The 21,306-nt window shown below is 42.6% G+C and overlaps 1 protein-coding gene across 1 annotated transcript in view; it reads left to right on the top strand.

The window, feature by feature from the left end:
• Window positions 1-21,306, top strand: part of LOC146788647 (IgGFc-binding protein-like) — a 279,601-nt gene that overhangs the window by 114,184 nt on the left and 144,111 nt on the right. The window contains exons 17-25 of the mRNA XM_085635859.1: window positions 396-455; window positions 1,091-1,150; window positions 1,612-1,856; window positions 3,493-3,776; window positions 8,850-9,127; window positions 11,067-11,665; window positions 12,490-13,072; window positions 15,876-16,075; window positions 19,671-20,051. Of these exons, the coding sequence (XP_085491985.1) occupies window positions 396-455; window positions 1,091-1,150; window positions 1,612-1,856; window positions 3,493-3,776; window positions 8,850-9,127; window positions 11,067-11,665; window positions 12,490-13,072; window positions 15,876-16,075; window positions 19,671-20,051 (2,690 nt within the window). The remainder of the gene's footprint in view (window positions 1-395; window positions 456-1,090; window positions 1,151-1,611; window positions 1,857-3,492; window positions 3,777-8,849; window positions 9,128-11,066; window positions 11,666-12,489; window positions 13,073-15,875; window positions 16,076-19,670; window positions 20,052-21,306) is intronic.

Here is a 21,306-nt window from a genome sequence, read left to right as displayed (position 1 = left end):
AGAAAGAAGTAACCATGTCTGAATAAAGTTCTGACTTTTTGTGTTGGTTTTGCCTTTTCTGAATTTGACCCTTTGATATCTTTATTGTGAAAACTTTAAAAATGACAAACATTTGCATTAAGCATAATAGATTTTCTTCATTTTAAATGCTGGATATTAATTTAGCTTTGACCAAGAGGAGTTGTGGCTCGACAAGCTATCTTGATGTTGGTTTGGACAAGGATAGCATTAGTTGTGATGAGTCAGGCAGAATTTTCTATGCCACCCTCAAATGAAGTGTCTCTGCCGTATGCTCAGCTATTTGTTAACAATGCTTACTTTTTGTGCAATGGCTGTCACAGTTCCTTCAAAGTCTCACAACAGTCATTTGTGTTTTCTCTCTTGAATTTTTGCAGAGGTTACTTCAACACTATCAACACCTACTAGTATGATGACAACTCGACCAGCTGTTCCAGGTAAGACTTCTGGACTCAATCACTGACTAGCATCTTTCGCCTTTGGAAAGGACTCACAGCTGTTTTTCTGATAGTGCCTTTCAGCCAGAGCATAGGACGGGAACTGCCCAAGTATACATGGCGGTGTATGGGAACGCACTATACTCTGCAAAAATATATTTCTTGAAGTGAATTAAGTTTTTATAAAACACATGGTTAAATTTATCTGCATAGTTTCTGCATGCAGAACTTTCTATCTGCAGAAAATTCATATGCCTAAGAGAGCACAATGGAATATTTCAGGACATCTACGGTTTATATTGATCCACTAGAGTATTCCTGAGATGCTTTGTAAATCCCATTAAAGCTAGAAATGTAAGTCAAACAGGAATGTTTTTCTGACTTTACGAACTTGGCTTTTGTGAATTGAACAATTTGTTACCACAACTATCAGTTTTGCAAATGCTTGTACTAAGCATAACTGCGCTGCCAGCCATCGTGTGGTCCTCGTATAAATCAGTTGGACTTAGACAAAGCGTCACTACTGCATTTGAACATGTGTCACTCGTGATATTTATCATTTACCTGTGCTTTATAAGACAGATGTTTACTATACCACATCTCTTGATTCTCTTTTCTCTCTTGAAATACTGCAGATGTTACCTCAACACCTTCAACTCCAACAAGTGTGATCACGCCTAAACCAGTTATTACAGGTAATATAGATCTTGAACATAGCAGGTAGAAAGCAACCTTCACCTGGACCAAAGTCCACCAGATATTGACACAAAGGAGTCCTTTTCGCCTTATTTTGCCTTACTCTTGGGGTTTGTGGTTAAAGGTTCGGCACCAGGCTGAGTACATTGCACGGACAGCACAATCAAGTTGTAATCTCAAAATCTAAAGATTATCTACCTGGGTACAGAAACCAAACTTTCAGCAATATCTTGACCAATAAGGTCCCCGGCAAACAAACACTCATCCTTTGGAAAGTTAATCCATGATTGTTTGATGTGTTGAGATTCATTGAAAAAACACAAGACTGTGTACAGTGGCATCAGGACTTCACAGCACATCGCACATGGCATGATGATAGCATGACACCTAGGGAAGACATAAATAATTATGTTAAGTGTATACATGATATATATTCAAATTTGTTGTTGACCTCTTTCAGAAGCAACATGTAGCGTACACAGTGACCCTCACTACATCTCCTTCGACAAGCAAGCCCACACGTTTATGGGAACCTGCACGTACACGCTCTCAAAACTCTGCAACGGCAGCAGCCCGCTACCACCCTTCAACGTTGAAGCCGCAAACGAGCACCGGGGCACCAACACCTATGTCTCCTTCGTAAAGTATGTCACTGTTGAGGTGCATGGACTCCGAGTCACCCTGGAGAAGCAGAAAGTGGTAAAGGTAGGTGTTATTACTACTTGTATCTTCAACCCATGAACAACAATAGAGTGAAAGCAATAACCAATGGCATGACGAGTATTAATGAATTTTAACACGTCACATAGATTCTCGGCTGACTATTATAAAAATAGCTGTAGCCATAAACAAAACATCTTGAAGTGTAACAATCCAGACACACCTTTCTACCTCTCATGATGCTTGGCAGGAAGCCAAACTGGTGGCACGCGCACAACAAGATTCCAACCAGTTCTAGCACCAGCTCAGGAGGAAGTGTAAGCATCCAGATGTGTACGGAACAGCGCCTCATCATGGATGACTACAATGTTAACCCAATTCTCAGAACACTCATATGTTTAGGCGCTCTACCCGTGTACAAACCTTTATGATTGTTTTGCAACAAAGACCCAGTCCTTTCCATTTGTACTAATTGCATAGAATGTTCCATTTCATTCCCATTTGACCTGTTTTAGGGCCAGTTCACAAAGACATTGAGGAGCAGTTAATGAATCCTACAGAAGGGCTGCTTTTCGTACTCCAGATACCTCTTTGAATAGGCCCCTTGGTGCTGAATACATGTCAAACTGGTGAACATTCTATTTTTTCCTGGGGCCCCTTTCATTTGACATGGGTGCTGTGCTCCCTGTGCTGCCAGGTTCTGTTACTGTACCTGTCCAGTCATCAGTGTCCTACACTCTTTGGTGATTTGCATGGTCACTTTCTTTTTATTATTACTAAGTTCTTCTGTCCGCTAGCTATTTTGAAGACCCGCACATCCAGTTTTGGTCTTCTATTTGATGTTGTGTTTTTTCTCCTAAATTTCTCTGTGTTTTTTATCCTGATTTTTCTTGGAAATATTACCTTTCCTTGCTGGTCTGGCCATTTCTTCAAGATTAGATTTCCATTGGTTCTTCTCATTTCTGTCTCTCTTAGTGTACATGACATCACCAAGTGCGGGATCCAGGGGCATCAGAGCCCTGCTCAGTGCCTGGGTTTAGAGAGGCGTGTACTGTCTCTTAAGGGAGTGCTCAATTGCTGGAAATTCTACTGCTTCCACTGTCTCTCCACGAATGGAGGAGTACGTTGGAGGAAATTCCACTCATGGACTCTTCTCCCTCTTCAGTGCTTCCCCAGTGCTCATAAATCGAAGTAGTTTCAATGACCTGCCAACTCTAAACCAGGCATTTGTCTTTAACGGGGACTGAAATTCCAGTCCAAAGACCAGGGTCAACAGTTGGTAGCACTGTGGACTACAGAACATCCGAACTATAGCTATTTGGTTATCAAAAAAGTAATTGATTATTTGTTTTTTATCTTGACATTTGTGTAATCATTTTGTTCACTTGATGAATTAGAATAGAATTTTTTTCGGGCAAACTCTGTATGGCAGCCATTTGGAACAGTTGTTCCAGATGAGATAGCTAGGGGGACTCATGAATGAAATGTAGAAATCTGAGTGTACCTTGTCGGCACAAGTTTAGGCGGTGAATTGGGTAATATTGCAAGGTATCATTTAAAGCATAACATTTCTGCAGTACTGTAAGTGCAGATTCTTTATGAAAGGCCAGCTGTTGTATTAATGTATCATAGATGGAGGTGACATCTGTATGGTTGCCATAAATATACTGTCTCTTTATAGGTTAATGGTATCAGAAGCAACCTACCGTTCACGCACGTGAGTGGGCTCAACGTCCACCTAAGCGGTGCATTCGTTGTACTCACCACGGGGTTTGGCCTCCGAGTGAAGTTTGACGGGAACCACAGAGTGGAAGTGACTCTGCCCAGTGTCTTCAAAGGTGAGGTGTGCGGCATCTGTGGCAACTACAACGGCGACAAGAAGGATGATTTCATGAACCCATCCGGTCAGCAGGAGACCAACTCCGCTAGCTTTGGAAACAGCTGGCAGGTTTATAATGACTCGAGGTACGTACATGGTCCATACAACACTTGTGTACTTATGTAAGCTGTTGCAGGCCTAGCACTGTCCCTGAAGGCATATGTGTGTGCTGCACCAGGCACCGTGCAATAAATAGGTCAGAAGAAAGTGGTTTTGCAAGATTCAAACATCCTAAGAATGTACATTGACTTCTTATAGCTGCAAAGAGGGTGTCCCAGGTGCTCAGTTGTAAGTCCCTGCTTCTACTTGTGCTTTGCGTTTGGGGTGCATTGAGACAACATGGTGTGTCAGACCACAGCATGGTTTGTGTTCTCCTGGGTAGGACAGTGTATGTGTTTGTGCAGTTTTTTTTCTTTTCCTCATTTATGGCCTGATTTATATTTCGGTGTATGCGTTTCTCCATCACAACGATGACAGATATCCCGTCCGGCAAAATATAACTCCATTATGTCCTATGGGATTTATATTTCGACGACGACTATCCATTACCGTTGTGATAGAGTTACCTGTCTACAAAAACATAAATCAGACCCCTAGTCTGGAATAATTTATTTAGCGCTTCCTTTAGCATAATTATTCAAGAAGCACGTTCACTTTGTTACAAGGAAGAACCCAAGGCGAGGTTGGGGGTAAATGTTTTACTTTTGAGTCTGTGACTGTCAAGGATCATTGAACTATGGACTTGATGTGCAAGGATTCCACTGCCTAAAAGTGTTCGCACATTGTGGTTGGACTATAGTGAATAGAACATACTTTTGCAAACCAATCTCTGTACTCTTAGGTTAGTTCACAAATCACAATTTGCAGGGGGCGCACAATACCTAATTAATATTGAGTTGACATTATGAAAATTGTGACCCCTTCTGATTGGCTGCAAAAACAGGCATGGAGGTCTACAAAAGACAGCAGACAACCAATCCTGTATTTTAATTCTCAAATGGAAAGCTTTACTTTTTTTAAAAAGCAACCTGTTTTCCTTGACTGAACTAGCACTTTCTTTGTTTTAAAACGTTTCCTGTTTGAGAAAACGTCAGACGGGGTAGGTCCCCCCAAATCTGCCAACCATTTCTCAAAGGGGAATGGGTTCTCATTGGGACCATCTTGCCCTTTGAGACTCGTATGAGGAGCCAGTAACTAGTCACTGGTTTACGACTGGAATTGTGGTTGCAAATTGGAAGCCATTTTCCTTTCACACCCCTCCCAAATTATGATCCTGTATAGGTTGGAAAACCTATTTTATAAGTCTGAATTTTTTTATGGCTCCTAAAGTAGGTCTCGTAGATAGCAACTAGTGATTTTGCAATCACAAACCCAGTGATTTAGAAAATCGCTGGGTTTGCAATTGTAAAATCCTTTGGTACATCAGGCTCCTGTGTCATGGTTACAGATACAGAGTCTTCCATTTGGTGACTTTATTCAGTCTTTTGTTTGCTATCAAGTTAACCTGGGTGTTTGTGTCTGAACATGGCAGTACCTGTAGAGGGGCCTGTGCAATCTTTGTTTTCATTAATTGACCATCCATGGCTCAAAGTTCACCAGTCATGAGTTGCGTCCTCACATGAGGTCACTTCCAGAGATGGACCACAAGAATGCATCTGAAAGTCATCGACAGTTCCTTGCACCATATTGAGGTGCATCCGAATCAAGAATGATTATTTGGCTCTTGCACCAGAGCCGGATGAACATCATTTGCTTCCCCTGGATGTTGCCTCTAATCCTTCCTTCAAGCCTTAGCTTCTTGTAACATCACTTAAGACTCTTTTAGGTCTCGCCAGAGCCAGTGCGCATGCGCTGCTCTGCAAGGCTTTTAGTAAGGGCTTTAAACTCGAAACATATGCTTGTGCGTGTGCTTTATTTAAATATCCCGCTATTGGCCTTTGCATGTGTCTTTCTAAGAAAGATAGCACACAATTGACCCACGGCGGGTGCATGTCCCCTGGCCTAGGGTGCTTGGGAGCGAGCAGCAGCGCGGCCGGATGCCAGCTACATTCCTGACATTCTTTTTCAATTAGCGCGCTCGCTTTAACTTTCGCGGCAGTGATTGTTACTTTTGTTTTTTAACTTAATGGGTTTTCGGGCATGTGGACTACGTAAAACAAGAGGTCTCTTTAAGAAGCGGAGGCTCTTAAAGAGACATCTCCTGACGCTCTTTGGAGGCCGAGAGCAGACGCTGGCTCACCTCGGGGCACTAGTCAGACTTGTGCTGGTGTAAAGGAGGCCCTCGCCAACCATGTTCTCTTTCTTGGAAGAGCACTTGGAAGCGCAGGCCCGGGAGCCCCAACACGTGCGAGCTGGACACAGCAGTTTCCTTCTGTTGTTCAAAGCAGAATTTTAAACGCATCTCCCTTTGTGTTCATGGTTTCGCAGATAAATTCATCCTTTGTGACCTTTAATTGCTTCAAAACAAAACTCAGGATGTCTGATATATTTTTATTGCAGCAGTAATTTTTGCCTTGCTAAAACCTGAATTGTGTGTCTGTGTTCCTGGAGGCCAGTTTGTTTGTTCGTCAGCACTGCACCTGAATGCATTTTTTTCAGCTATGTTAAAGGGAACGCATTTCATGGGGAAGCGCTTGGTGGTACAGGAAGCATTCTACAGTACAAAGGCTAACGACACCTGAATTCTCTTTTTTGGCCTTAGTCTATATGCTATATCAAACATACATGTTGAGTGTAATGTAGTCCAACACTTTGAACCATCTGCCCACATAAACAGAAGTAGGAGACATCTGGGCTGTCCACCTCACACAGAAGGAGTTGCCTTTCGAGTGTTGGTGGTGGTAAGGGCCGTTTCACATTCCACATCGAACACCATTTCTATCCATCTAACATCCCCACATGTGCACATACTCTCTGCCACTCCAGCTCCTGAAAATAGTTAGCATGTAGGCTCGTAGTAGTGTCTGAAAGCATCATTTATGTATGTATGTATGTATGTGCGGTCTTATATAGCGCTCAAATTACCCTTGGGCATCTCGGCGCTTGCATTGGGAACCCGTCCTGGTTTTTCCCTGTGAGATAACCCGTACTGGGCATCCCCAAGGTGAAAGCCAGGCATCCCGCCGCGGGGGGGCCGTTGTGGAGATTAAGCAAGCTTGTTGCCCAGAGCTGCATAGTGTGAACTCGTGCTTAGAGTAGGCACCGAAGCGAGAATTATCGAGTCCGTGGACAATTGGGCTCCAGACCCTGCCGCGTCGGGAATCGAACCCTGGTCCCGGGTCTGACCTCTGCCATTGGAAGATGTTTTAATCCCAACCCCTTTTTAAACAGAGTAGCCCAAACCTCTATGCACATGTTTTTCTTAGGCAGTGGGTGGAGTAGGGAGGGAGAGAACGTAGTTTGTGGGGGTTGCCCCAAGTAGTGTGTAACAGTGGTTTCACATAGTTTTGAAACCTGCGCGTTAAAGGCAATATGATGTATGGGGAATTGTGAAGTGAAACTTGTGAAGTAGTCCAATAAAACGGTATCTGGGGATGTACCCAGTATCAAATAAGGGATATTCCTATAAGAATTATTTTTGTTGTTGTTTTGTACTGCTCCCTCTGGACTTGATGAACCTAGTGTCCTTCAGCTACCTATTTCTGAAATCAGCACTCTCGTGGCTTCCACTGTCTGCAGGAATGCTTGCCTTAAAAGACGTTCCAAAATTACCCGTCATTACTGTCGGGTTTTGATTGATTGTGTCTTCTAGGGGCCTACCTGCGTTTTTAAGTCAGCTAGACTGTGTCGCACAGAATGTTATTGTTTTTTACGTTGGCAATGCATAAAATCCCCAGAAAAAAATGCCATTTGCGCAACAATACATGTGCGCGCATTTTGCAAAAGGCCCCTACCCACCAAAGATATAAGGAAAGAGACAGACCGCATTCTACTACCCAGACCCACGCCAGACGCGTGACTCACATGGCCATGTGCAGAACTGCAGAGAAGTCGCGTAAGGACACGTTAGTCAGCGAGCCCTCCGTGCACAACCCGGAATGCAAGCAGCGTGGCCTAAAGGCATCAAGGACACAGTCACTAGAACTCCCAGTGACACACACACATTCAAAGGAAACACGTCGCTTTGTTGTTTGAAGCCATCCTCCTCGTTCACGCTAGAGCCATTAACTAAAGAGACTTCTCGAGGCACCCCCGAAGCAGGAAGGAAATTGAAAGTCAAAATATATTTTTTTAAAACACGCACATCTCAGCTTGACAAGTAATTGTGTAAAACAGTAACACAGCTGATAAAACAATCGCGATCTGAGCAATGGTCACGTACACCATAATGCAGTCACAACACATATTCACAGTGCCAACACAAGACAGAACAAGCATTGGCCTAGCCAATAGGTCTCGCCTTTGGGACCTTATAAGTGTTTAGTTATCCAGCACAATATCCTTGGTGCAACAACATCAACTTTTGCATGGCTAAACACTTATAAGGTCCCAAAGGCGAGACCTATTGGCTATGCCGATGCTTGTTTTACAGTGACGTGGCCAGTCGCTGGATCTGGGTAAAGCGCTCAGCTACCCTCGTGGCTCTGGTTCTCATTGTAAAAACTGCACATAATAGCGTAATAAATAAATCTGGGTGATTGTCTTGCCCTTTGCCTCACCTGCTTATTGTGATTATATGGCCTTTATATACTTTAGCCACATGTAAGAACACCCGATGCTTTAGTGTGGTTGACTCTCTGGACCTTGCATGTTGTTTTGTGCCATAACTAACCCAAACTGAATGGATTGTTTGTGTTGAATTTTCTCTACTTAAGAATCAATAGTTCATCCAAGGATGAGTAGACATGAGCATGTGCCTGAGAGGTTGCGATACACTAATGGGGCAGCAGGATGTATGTCCGCTTGCTCAAAGGAAGTCAATGAGATGAGATGCTATATACCAGTTTCGTCCTGGGACTGCCTTTCGCCCTCCCCCGAAAGGGGCTCATCTTGCCTGCCATACTGTCATTTTTTCACTCAATGATTTTCTTTTAAGAAATACCAATATTACATACATGGCTGCCTCATTTATTTACTATCAAATGGCAGCTCTGCACATTAATGTACAAAAAAAGATAGTTTTTCACTGTAAAGCTGACTTCACCATCTTCTGGTTTTAGTTGTTTGCCAGATATCGGCATTGAGCCAAACTGCACAGATGCGGATAAAGACCTTATCCAAAGTCCTCTATTTTGTGGGATTCTGATGGACCCAACTGGACCCTTCAGCACCTGCCACGGGAAAATTGACCCAGCAGCCTATTTTGGTGCCTGCCTCTTCGACTTGTGTGCCCTCGACATGGACATAGGAAGTCTGTGTAACAACCTTGAGTCTTATGCTGCAGCGTGTCAGGCGGACGACATCTCGGTCGGCTCCTGGAGAAACGACACATTCTGCCGTGAGTATAAACACCACAAAAACCACATGAGTCTGGCAGTGTCACGTATGCCGGGGGATAGAGTATAATGTCCAGTTGTTTTCATTGTTGAGTGAAATTCCCATTTACAAGTAAACTGGTTAGGTAACAATTTGTATAGTTGTTGGAAAATTGGGTACCTTCTTGCATGTATTGAGACAGCTATAGTTTTTGTCATCCAGAGATGCTACTGCTACCATCATGGAGTTGTAACTCCTTAGCCTGTTATCTACAGGTGGTATTTAAGTATCCTGCCTTCTGTCACTTGTCAGGAATCCTAGAAACAGAAGATGGACATACTCTAAGATATAAATCGAAGCTGCAGAAGGAAATGCTTTAGAGAGGTTTGGCACGGCCAAGGAATGCCAAGGGAGATGTGAGTGTAGTGGTGTCGAGCATGGTTTCAGTGGGGTCAGATGCATGCCAGATTTCCAAGACCACCCATGATGATGTAAAAGATTTCTTTATATTTAGGATTATTGTATGTCATTTTTTTAAATGTAGAAATTGTAGTATTAGGTCTGGCCCTCTGCGAAATTAAGTTGGAAACTGCGTTTTCAAGAACCATTCATAATACTACACAGATTTAAAACAAAACAACAGGTTGTTTTTTAGTAGTTGTTGGAGACACACATTGTATTTGGCTTTAAAGTTAAGTCGATGTAGGGAAAATCATCCCCGCACAGTGGGAGAGTCATAAAAGAGTAATAATTCTTAGGAAGTCACAGGATGGGTAGCGTGGGAGAGGGGTGGTGAGTACGCAAGAGCACGTGCAGGAGGAAAGGGCGGGAAGAACATGTCTGAGAGTAATTGCCTTCACTCACATCCAATGCGGATTGTTAGTGTAGACCATGAGATGTCAAGGTTCTCCCCGGCCCCCCCTAGACTAATCAGCAGAAAGAAGGGAAGGCACTAACCAGCTGGATGACTGCTGGTAGTGACTGGTTTGCCTTTCTTTGCGTGAGGCTCAACCTCCCTGTGCGAATAGAAGTACTAGTGCATCAAGACTACTGACCGTGGTTCTCCAACACCACTCCAAGGGACCCGGTGCATCCTTTGTTTGAAAGCAAGTGTTCATTAAGAGTTACAATTCTCTCCGCAAACAGAGCTGCAAGGTTTAGGGAGGGTTGGCACGCTCAGAAGATGAGTGGTGCTGGTGTAGAACAGAGAGAAGCACTGGTTGGTTGAGCTTCCCATTGTTGGAAGGGGCTGAAGTTCTGTTTATGGACATTCCAATGTCTGGAAGTTACTGTTCATTTGGAGAAGTGGATTTTGATTGGATGGGGCGGAGAGAGAGAGTTTGCAATGTCAGGCAGCCCATTTGAATGGTGGAAAGGGAAGGTAAGGAGTCAGCCTTGAGAAGGTCACAGCTGTAAATACAGGGATGTCAGGAAAACAAACTATTTAACTCTGAGACTGTAGCAACTTTAGCAACCCTCCTACTACCTTAAACCTACTGTGTTCACTCAAACGTGCCAATTATCCTGAACAGTGCATCACTAACTGGCCAAAAAATAGCATGTTATGTAATTATATTAATAAGTGGACCATTAACCAGCAAGATCTCTTGTGAGAAGCTGAGCACAAGAGCAGAAACCCTAGCTTAGACGTCAGTGTGCCCTAGGTGTAAAAAGATTGTCTTTCAATGCAAAATAATAATTCCTCAAAATATTAATAAATATAACTTGTCTCTTATAGCAATTTCCTGTAAAATGTTTAAGACTTTAATGTTTGTAAGCACAAATCTTGTAGATAAACATGTACATGTCCTTATTCATTATCACCATGGAAAACACCTCATTAGCTTAACATGTAACATTGCTCGTGATGAATGTAAATCACCAGTAATGATTATTTTGCAGTAAACAAGTAATTATATAATTGTGGTTAATTTACATAACATACTGTCCTCTTTTGATAGCAATCCACTGCGGCGCCAACAGTCACTACGAGCAGTGTGGCAACGCCTGCCCAGGTACCTGCGTGTCTCCCAGCTCACCTTCCCTCTGCGACCGTCCATGCATTGAAGGCTGTGTTTGCGACAGTGGGTATCTCCTCTACAATGACAAGTGTGTCCCCCGTACTCAGTGTGGGTGTTGGGAGGATGACAAACACTACCCAGTTGGATCTGAACACTGGACGGATGACACCTGCTCCAAAAAGTGCCGCTGTCCATCCCAAGGGGGCAGTTTGGTTTGTAAAGATGATACATGTGGGAAGGACCAATACTGCGGGATTTCCAATGGGAAGCCCGAATGTAGCACCTACACTTACGGCATCTGTAGAGTCCACAATGACCCTCACTACAGCACCTTTGACAATCAGAACCATCCCTTCATGGGCCTCTGCACCTACACATTGGCCAAACTCTGCACCAACTCCACATCGCTGCCATATTTCAATGTAGAAGCCAAGAATGAGCATCGCGGGAACCCATCCGTCTCCTACGTGCAGAAGGTCATTGTCCACGTGTATGGTCAACAAGTACAGATCATCAGAAATGAGCGCGATCGGGTTTTGGTAAGCGTACACATCATTCTCTTTAATAGTTAACAATAGTTTTTCTTACTTAACAGATTACTGACACTGTTTATTAATGCAGTTTCACTTTCTACCAGTATGCTTTGCTTACTTCTTTTTATTCTAGTCTCCTAAAGTGTTATCTCTTTTGTGCTTGATAATTAAAATGTTCTTCTTACTGGCCACACTATATATTAATACCTTCACCTTTAAGACACCAGAAGTGCGCTTTTAACATGTTTTGCATTATTTTGAATCTTTCTTTGATTCCTCCATCAGCTTACTAGCTTCACTTGCCATGATTGCTCCCTGTCACTGTAGCCTTGTGCTGCCTTTAAATCTACTCAGGGTCAATCTGATTCTGGTATCAATGCATTCCACTGCGAGGCATCTCGCTCTCTACCAACGTCACCTGAACGCTAGCCCTGCGTTCTTCCTGCCTCTTTTAGACTTTTCTATTCCTTTTATCAGTTTTTTCCTGCCCTACTTCATGGAAAACTTCTTTCTCTCAATATCTGTCTTCTACACTAGCCTTACTACATAAAGTATAGGTATATTTCTTCACCTTTATATATTCGTTCTGAGGAGCAAGGTGCTAACAATTCCTGCTTTACGCTAGAGTTAATATATAGTTTGCCTTTGAGTGTAAATTTCTTCAACCAAGAGATGAATTAAGACATAATACATCTTCGCTTTACAATAAATTAACATATTCAGTGGCCTGTTCCCAATTGAAAGTTGAATAACAATTGCTCTAAACACTGTGTTTGTGGTGGTACATCCTACACGACCACCAAGTGAGCGTCTCCTTTGATCTCCCTCAGGTGAATATGGTTTGGACGACCTTGCCGCTAACCTTGGCTAATGGTTCAGTGACAGTGCGAAGGAGTGGGAGTTACACCATGCTGGAGACAGATTTCAAGCTGACGGTTTCCTATGACACTAATCATAACGTAGAGGTGAAGGTCCCGACCACTTATTTCAACAAGACCTGCGGCATGTGCGGAAACTTCAATAACCTGAGACAGGATGATTTTATGATGCCCAACGGACAACAAGCTCAGAGCACCAACCAGCTCGGAAACAGCTGGCAGGTCCCTGATGATGACCCGGCCTGTGACCCCACAAAACCAACACCGACTCCTCCAACAACGAAGCCATGTCCACCACCCACAGTGGAGCTCTACCGAAGTGACAAGTACTGCGGATTACTCACCAGCCCAGATGCGCCTTTCAGGGTCTGCAACTCAGTGGTGAACCCTGACAATGCTCTTGAAAGCTGTGTCTATGACCTCTGTGCACTGGAAGGAGACCAGGATACATTGTGCCAGACACTGCAGGCCTATGCCGATGCTTGCCAACATGTAGGAGTGACCATCGCTCCTTGGAGAAACTCTACATTCTGTCGTAAGTATTTCACTAAACTCACTTAAATACCACCCCTTATCTTCATTTGCTGCAGCATGCCGGGGTATCATGAGACTGCCTGCAATAGAATTGGGAGATATATTGGCTGAATATGTGTAGCATTGATTGAAAGATACCCGTGAAAGGAAGAAGGGAATGTCTGGTTCTATTGGATGGAGAGATTTGTTTTTAAACTTTAGCTTCTTGAACACCTAGAAAGCTGACAATTACTTGTTTTGTGTAAGTTTTTATGGGAGACTTGGTTCAAGCAGATAATGTGTGAAGCTGGACATGTTCTGCGGTTGCCTGTGTTGTGCTGACAACTTTTGCAGCTCGCCCTTTGAGCATCATGTCTACAACTTTCATGCTGATATCTCAGGAGACTCACATATTTTATATAGTGGAAGTATTGTGCTTTTTGCACATCTCTAATTACACATACAGCCATCAAAGTATATAGTTCCATATTTTTACAAGTTACAAGCACAGTCTCTAAGCTTCAAACTGTTTGATGTTATTCTGATCAAGGGGACGCAAATCTTAGAACTGCTCAAATGATGATATTTCATGTCTTTAAGCTGTATGGGCCTGATTTCTATTTTGGCAGACGGTTACTCTATCACAACGGTGACGGATATCCCGTCTGCCGAAACATAAATTCCATTTTACCCTAGGGGATTTATATCTCAGGGGCTGGAATATCCGTCACTGTTGTGACGGAGTAACCCATCCTCCGAAACATAAACCACACCGTAAGTTTGGCTTCCTCCTACCGAAGCTCTACAACGCCAGACATTCTCTCAGGTGTTTTGACAGGAGATTGACAGGTGTGGGTGTGAACAATTGTTCTTTATGTTTATTTTTGAATTCATATTTGTGTTACAGAAGTTCCTGTTAATAGTAATAGAATTACAATATTAATCACAACAGAATACAAGCAAAATAGCTTGTGAGAAATCTTACAGAAAGATTCCAACATCAAATTAAAATATCCCCATGCAAATTATCAGTAAAATATTTATAATACATATATTGACACATTCATTAAGATTATCTGTTCATTTAATATTTTCAAAAGGATTCACGTCCATTTTAACAATCTTCTTAGGCACACCACTTCTACAGATGCTTCAACAGTGTTTAAGAAATACCCTCAAATACTGGTCCACATACACTCTGAATTGTAGATTTTACTGCTAACATATGTCCACCTCTAAGCCCCGCTGGTTACAATCCGGGGCTAGTTATTTCCAATTTCCCTAGTATTTTGTCTGATAATAACATAAACATAAATTTGTAAAAGAGTGCTTCTTCAGTAGACTAACTGCAATGTTAATTCAAACATCATTCTCATTAACCCCTCCCACTTCCTTTGCCACGACTTAATTTATATTTTGATACTTAGGATACCATTTTCTGTAAAAAATTATTACATAAAGTACCAGCGTATTCATACTCGGAATACCACAATGGAAATCAACTTTTAATGGTCATATCTATTTCATTTCCATATCAATTCCTTAAATGCTCAAATCTTTCTGTTCCTAATGCATTTCTTTGGTCACTTACATACCGTCATTGCTTCATGACCTGTTTACAAACTAAAAAACATCACTGGCTCTCGGTGCTGACTCACCAGAGGAGAGCATGGAGCACTTCCAAACTTAATTTCCGTAAATAATTGTGGGGTGATCAAGGTAATCAAGAGTGGAGTAAAATTGTTTTTGTTTATGCATCTCAACAATATTCTTTTGCACTCACTTGAGTTGTCACTGAGATGAAACGGTAAAAATATTTTAGGTAGATCTCCTGTTAAAAATACTACATTGAATGATCTAATCACTCTCTCAATTTTGTTCGTCCTAAATGATGCCATCAATAGCTCACTCTAGAGTGTCCATCAGAGGGTCCTTGGAGGTGAATCATGGGACTCAATGCTGGTGTCAGTCATCTGGGACACATCCCCCAAGCAGTTTGTTCTATGCTCTAGCTCTCAAAGGAATGCCCATGAAATGTGATTGTCTAGAACATTCCCATAGAATGATCCACCTAAACCAAACACCAAACTGGTAAATCAGTGATTCCTTAACACTAAACCAAAGCCCTAATATCCCTTAGCACAAGAAACCCCACTCTTGTGTCCCACTGTTTGCCTGCCTCCTCCTGTCAAGTTACTGATGACTGGGTGGTGATCGGGAAAAGAAGGAATAGCTACTTCTGTTCTCAGAGTCACTGCTCCAGATCAAAGTATGGACTCCTGTTTGAAGGCTGCACAGCCGAGTGACGCATTGGCCGTGAGCATGGGGGGCACCAGGGGGGCTGAGGCCATAACGGGTCTCATTGTGGTGACCACAACTGAAGCTGTACATGTACCGGGTGTCATAGTGGCAACCGACAGGTTCAGTGTGAACGTAATAGTCCTTAGAGGAGCTTTTAATGTGTAAATGGTATGACTTCTTGTGTGATGAGATCAAAAATTAGCAGCAGTGCCATCAATAAAAATAAATATTTACAAATAAATATTTAAAAAGTGGACGTAACAACCCTTCCACAGGTGTGTGTGTCTAGCAGGTCAGAGGATTTATTTGGCATTACTTGTTCCAGACTATCCTCCGTTCATCAGTAGGTAAAATGAGTACCATTAAAGTAGGGAATAGTGACATCTGGCATTACAGTTCCCGTCTTGATGCACCTTACAAAAAATAAATTATAATTCATAAAAACAGTTATCATGGCTTATTTTGTTTTCTGATTCACAAAGTCAAAGTTCCAATTAATCCTTGTGTATTTCTCTCCCATATAGCGTACGCTTGTGATTCTAAAAGCCACTACAACGCTTGCATGACAGCTTGCCCTGCAACATGCCTTGACCGAACTGCCCCAGACAACTGCAGTGAGCCCTGTGTCGAGGGCTGCGAGTGTAATGAGGGGTATGTCCAAAGTGGGGCTACCTGTGTGTCCACTGCTGACTGTGGCTGCTGGCACAAGAACCAGTACTACCAGGTGAGTGCTGCTGTCATAGATGTTACATTGTATGGCATTTGACACCTGTTATCACCGGCTGAACAGGAGGACTTAAAAGGTACCGTCAGCTAGAGGTGATTATGTCTAAAAATAAACATGGAGAGCTGAGTCGGAGCTGAACCAAGAGTCGGGCTTATCTCTAAGAGCTTTTGCATGATTCAAGCCCTGAAAATGTGTGGTGTGTAAATAATGCAACAAAGATTAGGTATAAACACACTTAAATCTTTTAAAGATCTTTACCTGTGGAAATGTTTCTCCTTAGTACACCAGATAATATTACTGCATTGTGAGGCATTTATTAAAAATGATAGTATTTAAATATTAACTTACAAACATTGACTTCTCCTCCGGGTCTTGATGCAATGCCATAATGAAGTAGAAAGCAAGTTAGTTGTCATGTGCACACTATGTGTGGCCTATACTCTTATTATACATGGAGCAACTTTATGGTCCATTAATCAAACACAAGGGTTTTGAACAGCGCACATCCTGAACTAGCATATCTTAAGGCGCTTTCATATTTGTTCATGAGGAAAAGGGAGGGTCGGTGAATTAAAAGCCATTAGATGGGTAGGTCATTTCAGACTCATTTTATATACAAATATTCCTTCTTTTATTTTATTTCTTGGTATATGGCTTTAGGGTGTGGGTGGCACTTGGAAGTGAAATGAAAGCTCAGCTCGTATTGGTCTGAAGGGTCCAAGTGGACCTTGACAGAGGCAGAGCCAGGCTCCTGGAATGAGCCTTCTTCGAGCTGCCAGTGCCTCTCGCACCTCTACTGTCAGAGTTTGGCATGGCCAAAGTGCACATTTGAGTGTAGGAAATTGTCGAATCAGTGGTTAGTGCATACGATAGAACTGGAATATTACTGCCACCTCCTAAAAATATTCATGGAGCTGGGAGAGAACATCATGTTGCCCAGATGGTCCGGCTGCCCACAGAAGACTGGACCCTGCAGAGTCCCTGACTAGAGAAAGTGTACCTAGAATCCTGTGCTGAGGACCCGAGGGATGCTGTAGTGAACAGGAGGGACTTTCCAAGTGATTTGAGAAAAGTGGAATTTAATTTACAGACAGGTGGGACAAGGTTCTAAGTGTTCCCCAGAGAGGTCAAGTAAAAATGAAAACCAGGCTCTTCCTGCTCATCAGTGTTCGCCGCGCTAGAAGATGGTTCATCGGGATATCACAGTAAAGGTATTTGACCTCGAGGAGCCTTCCCGTCTGGCTAACTCCTTCAGTATTGCCCCCCCTGGTGAATTTAGAGAGCCTAGAAGATATTTAAAAGCAAAGGTAAACCCATGGGCCATTTCAAGGGAGTAAATCTTTTGAAGTGGCAATGGGAACTTTGAAATCCAGTCCTGTCCCTCTTTGGACACACACCCTGCCCTGTTATAAGTCTTTGATCTGCTGAAGAAAAGGCTAAGACTGGGGAAACATGCTTATTGTATTAGATCTCCTCTCCATCTCGGTTGGACTGAAATCCCACCGGGGTCCAGGTCAAATGTGAACCAACGGTTTGCATAAGTGCTTTAATTATTCTATCCTCCTTTTGGCTCAAAACATTAAAAAAATCAAATTCCTTTGACCCTCTATTCATTGTGTTGGTGTGTTATTTCTCATTGCATTTTTCTCTAATCTGATTTGGGGTGATATTGCATAATTTTCTTGACTTTAAAATTGTTAGTCCTGCTTGACCCTGAGTCTTTTCTTTGGGGAACTGCATTCTGCTTGTGCTACAGCTTCCAGGGGATCAGCGGAGGCTCTCTTAAGAACTGTGGTTTATCCTAACCAGATTGTGGTTACTAAGTTGGAAATGGTAGCCCCTCCCAAATTAATAACATCAATTCAATTTCAGACAATCAATTAACCTTGTTACTGATTTTCTGAAAAAGACAGAAAATGATTCCTAATTTCCAGAAGCACTGATCACAAGTTGCTAAATGGACATGGTGACGTTACTTTAAGATAGACAAGTAGTTGTTGCTTTGCCACTAGTGAGGCAAACCTGCGTGTACACTACTTTTATTCTTAATAAGCCAAAGTCAACGGCATGCAGCAGCATTCCCAGGACAAATTGAAAGCCCAGTGGCTCTTGATCAAAACGAGAGCTCCTGCTTTCAATCCCTGAGCATGCCTTGTATGCTGGGAAGTATTTATTTTCACTAACAGTGACTTGTCATGTTTTTTGGAATGCGGGACAACAGGTTGCAGTTACAGCAACTGACTTTACATATTACCTGTCAGAAATAGTGCTCTCCTGATTGAATTATGTCTGCAATTTGAGATCACACCCACCTCCTATTTACAATGATATGGGATAACATTGGAGGCAAAGATCGCCTATCAGATACCTTGTGTATTGAAGGAGGAGAAGTCCATCTGATTTGAACATAAGCCGACATCGAGAGAGCCTTAGAAGGCAGGGGTGTAGGGAAATCAGCCAGTGTCAGGGACATCAGCAAAACAACATCTGTGAAAGTAAGAAGACCTGCAGCAGAGGGTACCTTGTCCCAACTTCATGGAAGCTGTACTCCACGAAGGAAGGTAGGGAAAGGAAAGTAGTTGATATAGAGAAAAGAATATCCAGATTAGTCCAGGTAAGATAAGAACACTTCAGGCTCAGGATGGTTAGGAAACAGACCACATATAAAAGATGTAGGACAGAGACCGCTTATCAGGGTGCTAGGAAAACATCAAAAACAATAGGACAGTGCGAATTTCGTACATGATTCTCTTTGACTGAATATGAACAAAATGCCGAGAGGGAACTATCCTTTCCTACAGTCGATCCTAAAAGGACACTAAAAGTGGAAGTTGAGTTTACTCATGCGTTCCGCGCACATGCAACGCAGGGCACGCTGTGTCTATTTATCTAATGTGCTGCCACTCTTCAGATATGGGCCTCACAGATTCCCAGAGTAACTAAAAGACATGAAACAGGTCATATTGTGTTTGTAGTGGGTTTGGCTTCTGCCCATAGAAAAAACTTCTTAAATCTCCTAAGAAACACTCACATAGCTATCCTTGCCAAACCATTTGTTAGTTTTAGAACACAGCTGTCTCTCTGTTTCTAGGTACTCACACAATAGGTCTCTCTAAGGGCCAGATTTAGATCTCGGCGGACGGTTTACTCCATCACAATGGTGATGAATATCCTGTCTGCTGAAATATTAATCTCATAGGATATAATGAGATTTATATTTCAGTGGATGGGATATCTGTCACCTTTGTGATGGAGTAACCCGTCTGCCGAGATCTAAATAAGGCACGAAGTCTCCTTATTAGAACTCCTGACAGGCTTCTGACATGCCGGTCTCACCGGTACTGTTGTATAGGTGGATGCACAGCTGTGTACCTTTGAGATTGACCGATGGAGAAGCGCTGAAGTCAGCTCAAGAAAGCAGCAGGCAAAATAGGTATCATTGATCCCAGAGGAGAATTCTATATATAGAGTGGAACCGACAGAGTGTGATGCATCAGGTCCTGAGACAGTTGTGGGATATTGGATAAAATGCTGCATTCTCAGAGAGCCAGGCTTGACACAATATTTGATATATTGTTTTCAATCCCTGCAGAAAGGAGAGAGCTTCACGGAAGAGAATTGTAAGAGCATATGTGAGTGTAAGGGGAATAACCTCATGCAATGCTCTGCAATCTCCTGCACGAGTGATGAAATCTGTAAGATTCAAAATGGCTACTGGGGCTGTCACCTAGCAAGCACCGCCACCTGCCACATCTATGGGGACCCTCACTACACAACATTCGATGGGAAACTTCACCACTTCCAGGGATCCTGTAACTACACAGTGACTGAGACCTGCAGGAGCACCTCTACCAGATTCAGTGTTACCACCCGCAATGAGCACCGCGGCAGCCCAAGCTGGACTGCTCTGAACTCAGTCGCGCTATCAGTGAATGGAAATCACATCGCTCTGAGGAAGAACAAACTGGTTTATGTGAGTATAAATTTATGTACCCGTTACTCAACTAAAAACTTCATTTCTGACATTGCATCAAAATATAATCAGGAAAAACTAACTATATTACCAATAACGGTTGTTATGGTTAGATATGTTAGCAGATGATGTTGATGGGAGATGAGCCTTCAACTTCAATTAGTAGAATAGGTTTTTACATCCTACCCTGGAGTGGATTTTAAGTCTGGACCATGAGTTAAATACTAATTTAATACATCATTGCATTTGCGGAAATAGGAAACTGTGGTTGTAAGCAAGTCCATCAGGTTGTATTTTGTTTCATTCAATATTGTAAACATTTTGTTTCTAATATTATTATTATTATGATAAATTACTATTTTTATTCATGACCTAGATATGTGTATGTATCAGAAAACGTCCCATACATCCCATAGGTAACAGACAAGTTAATTCTCGGGTGTGAGGTGGCAGTAAAAGCCGCGGCACGCACAGTGGTGTGTAAGCATGGGTTTGAATTAGACCCTGTGGTTTGCGGCATAGATATCAACACAAGAGACAGGTCTATCAGCAGCTTGTAGTGCACGTGAAGCACGGGTGTTAGCGTGGAGGAGGAGAGGAGGAGGTTTTGACTTGTGGGGCAAGCAGGGTTGAAGTAATATGGTGAGGAAGAGCAGACACCTGCGAGTAGAGGATAGGCACAGCGGAGGTGAAGGAGAGAAGCAATCCTGAGAGAGTGCAGCATCGAGGCATTCATGCTGTGGCGAGGTGTCTTTGAGGAGATGAGACTTCAGCTTCTATAGATGCCAGTTTCAGTTGGGATGATGTGACAATTGGAGCATGAGGCTTCTTTTTTACTAGATGCTTTTCCTCCTATAATAATTGATCTTGATACTGTTGTAAATTTTGCTTGTTCCAGTGCAGACATGGGTTGCAAAGTTAGTTTAAGTTTTGTAGTTGTGCCTAGAGTTGGATTTTTGTCATGACGTAATTCCTAGAAGAGTTGTCCCTGATGGCTGAAGATACTGAGAGAATTTTCATTAGATACCAAATATTTAAAGGTGATCTCCTTTGTTGTGATCTAATGTCTAGTCAAATAGTCAAGCACTAATGTGAGTTTCCCCTAGTGTCCAAATGTTTAAGGGAGGTTCTTTCATTGCTTCAAGTACCCATATGGGTGACATCATTGAAATGTTTTCATCTTAGTAGTGTCTTGCCATTTTATCTTTTTATGAACTGCTGTACATCACACCTACATTAGGATGCAGCGTATTCC

The sequence above is a fragment of the Triturus cristatus genome, chromosome 11 (assembly GCF_964204655.1).
Source record: "Triturus cristatus chromosome 11, aTriCri1.1, whole genome shotgun sequence".
In the NCBI taxonomy this organism is placed as follows: domain Eukaryota; kingdom Metazoa; phylum Chordata; class Amphibia; order Caudata; family Salamandridae; genus Triturus; species Triturus cristatus.
This window is presented reverse-complemented; position numbering and strand designations above follow the sequence as displayed.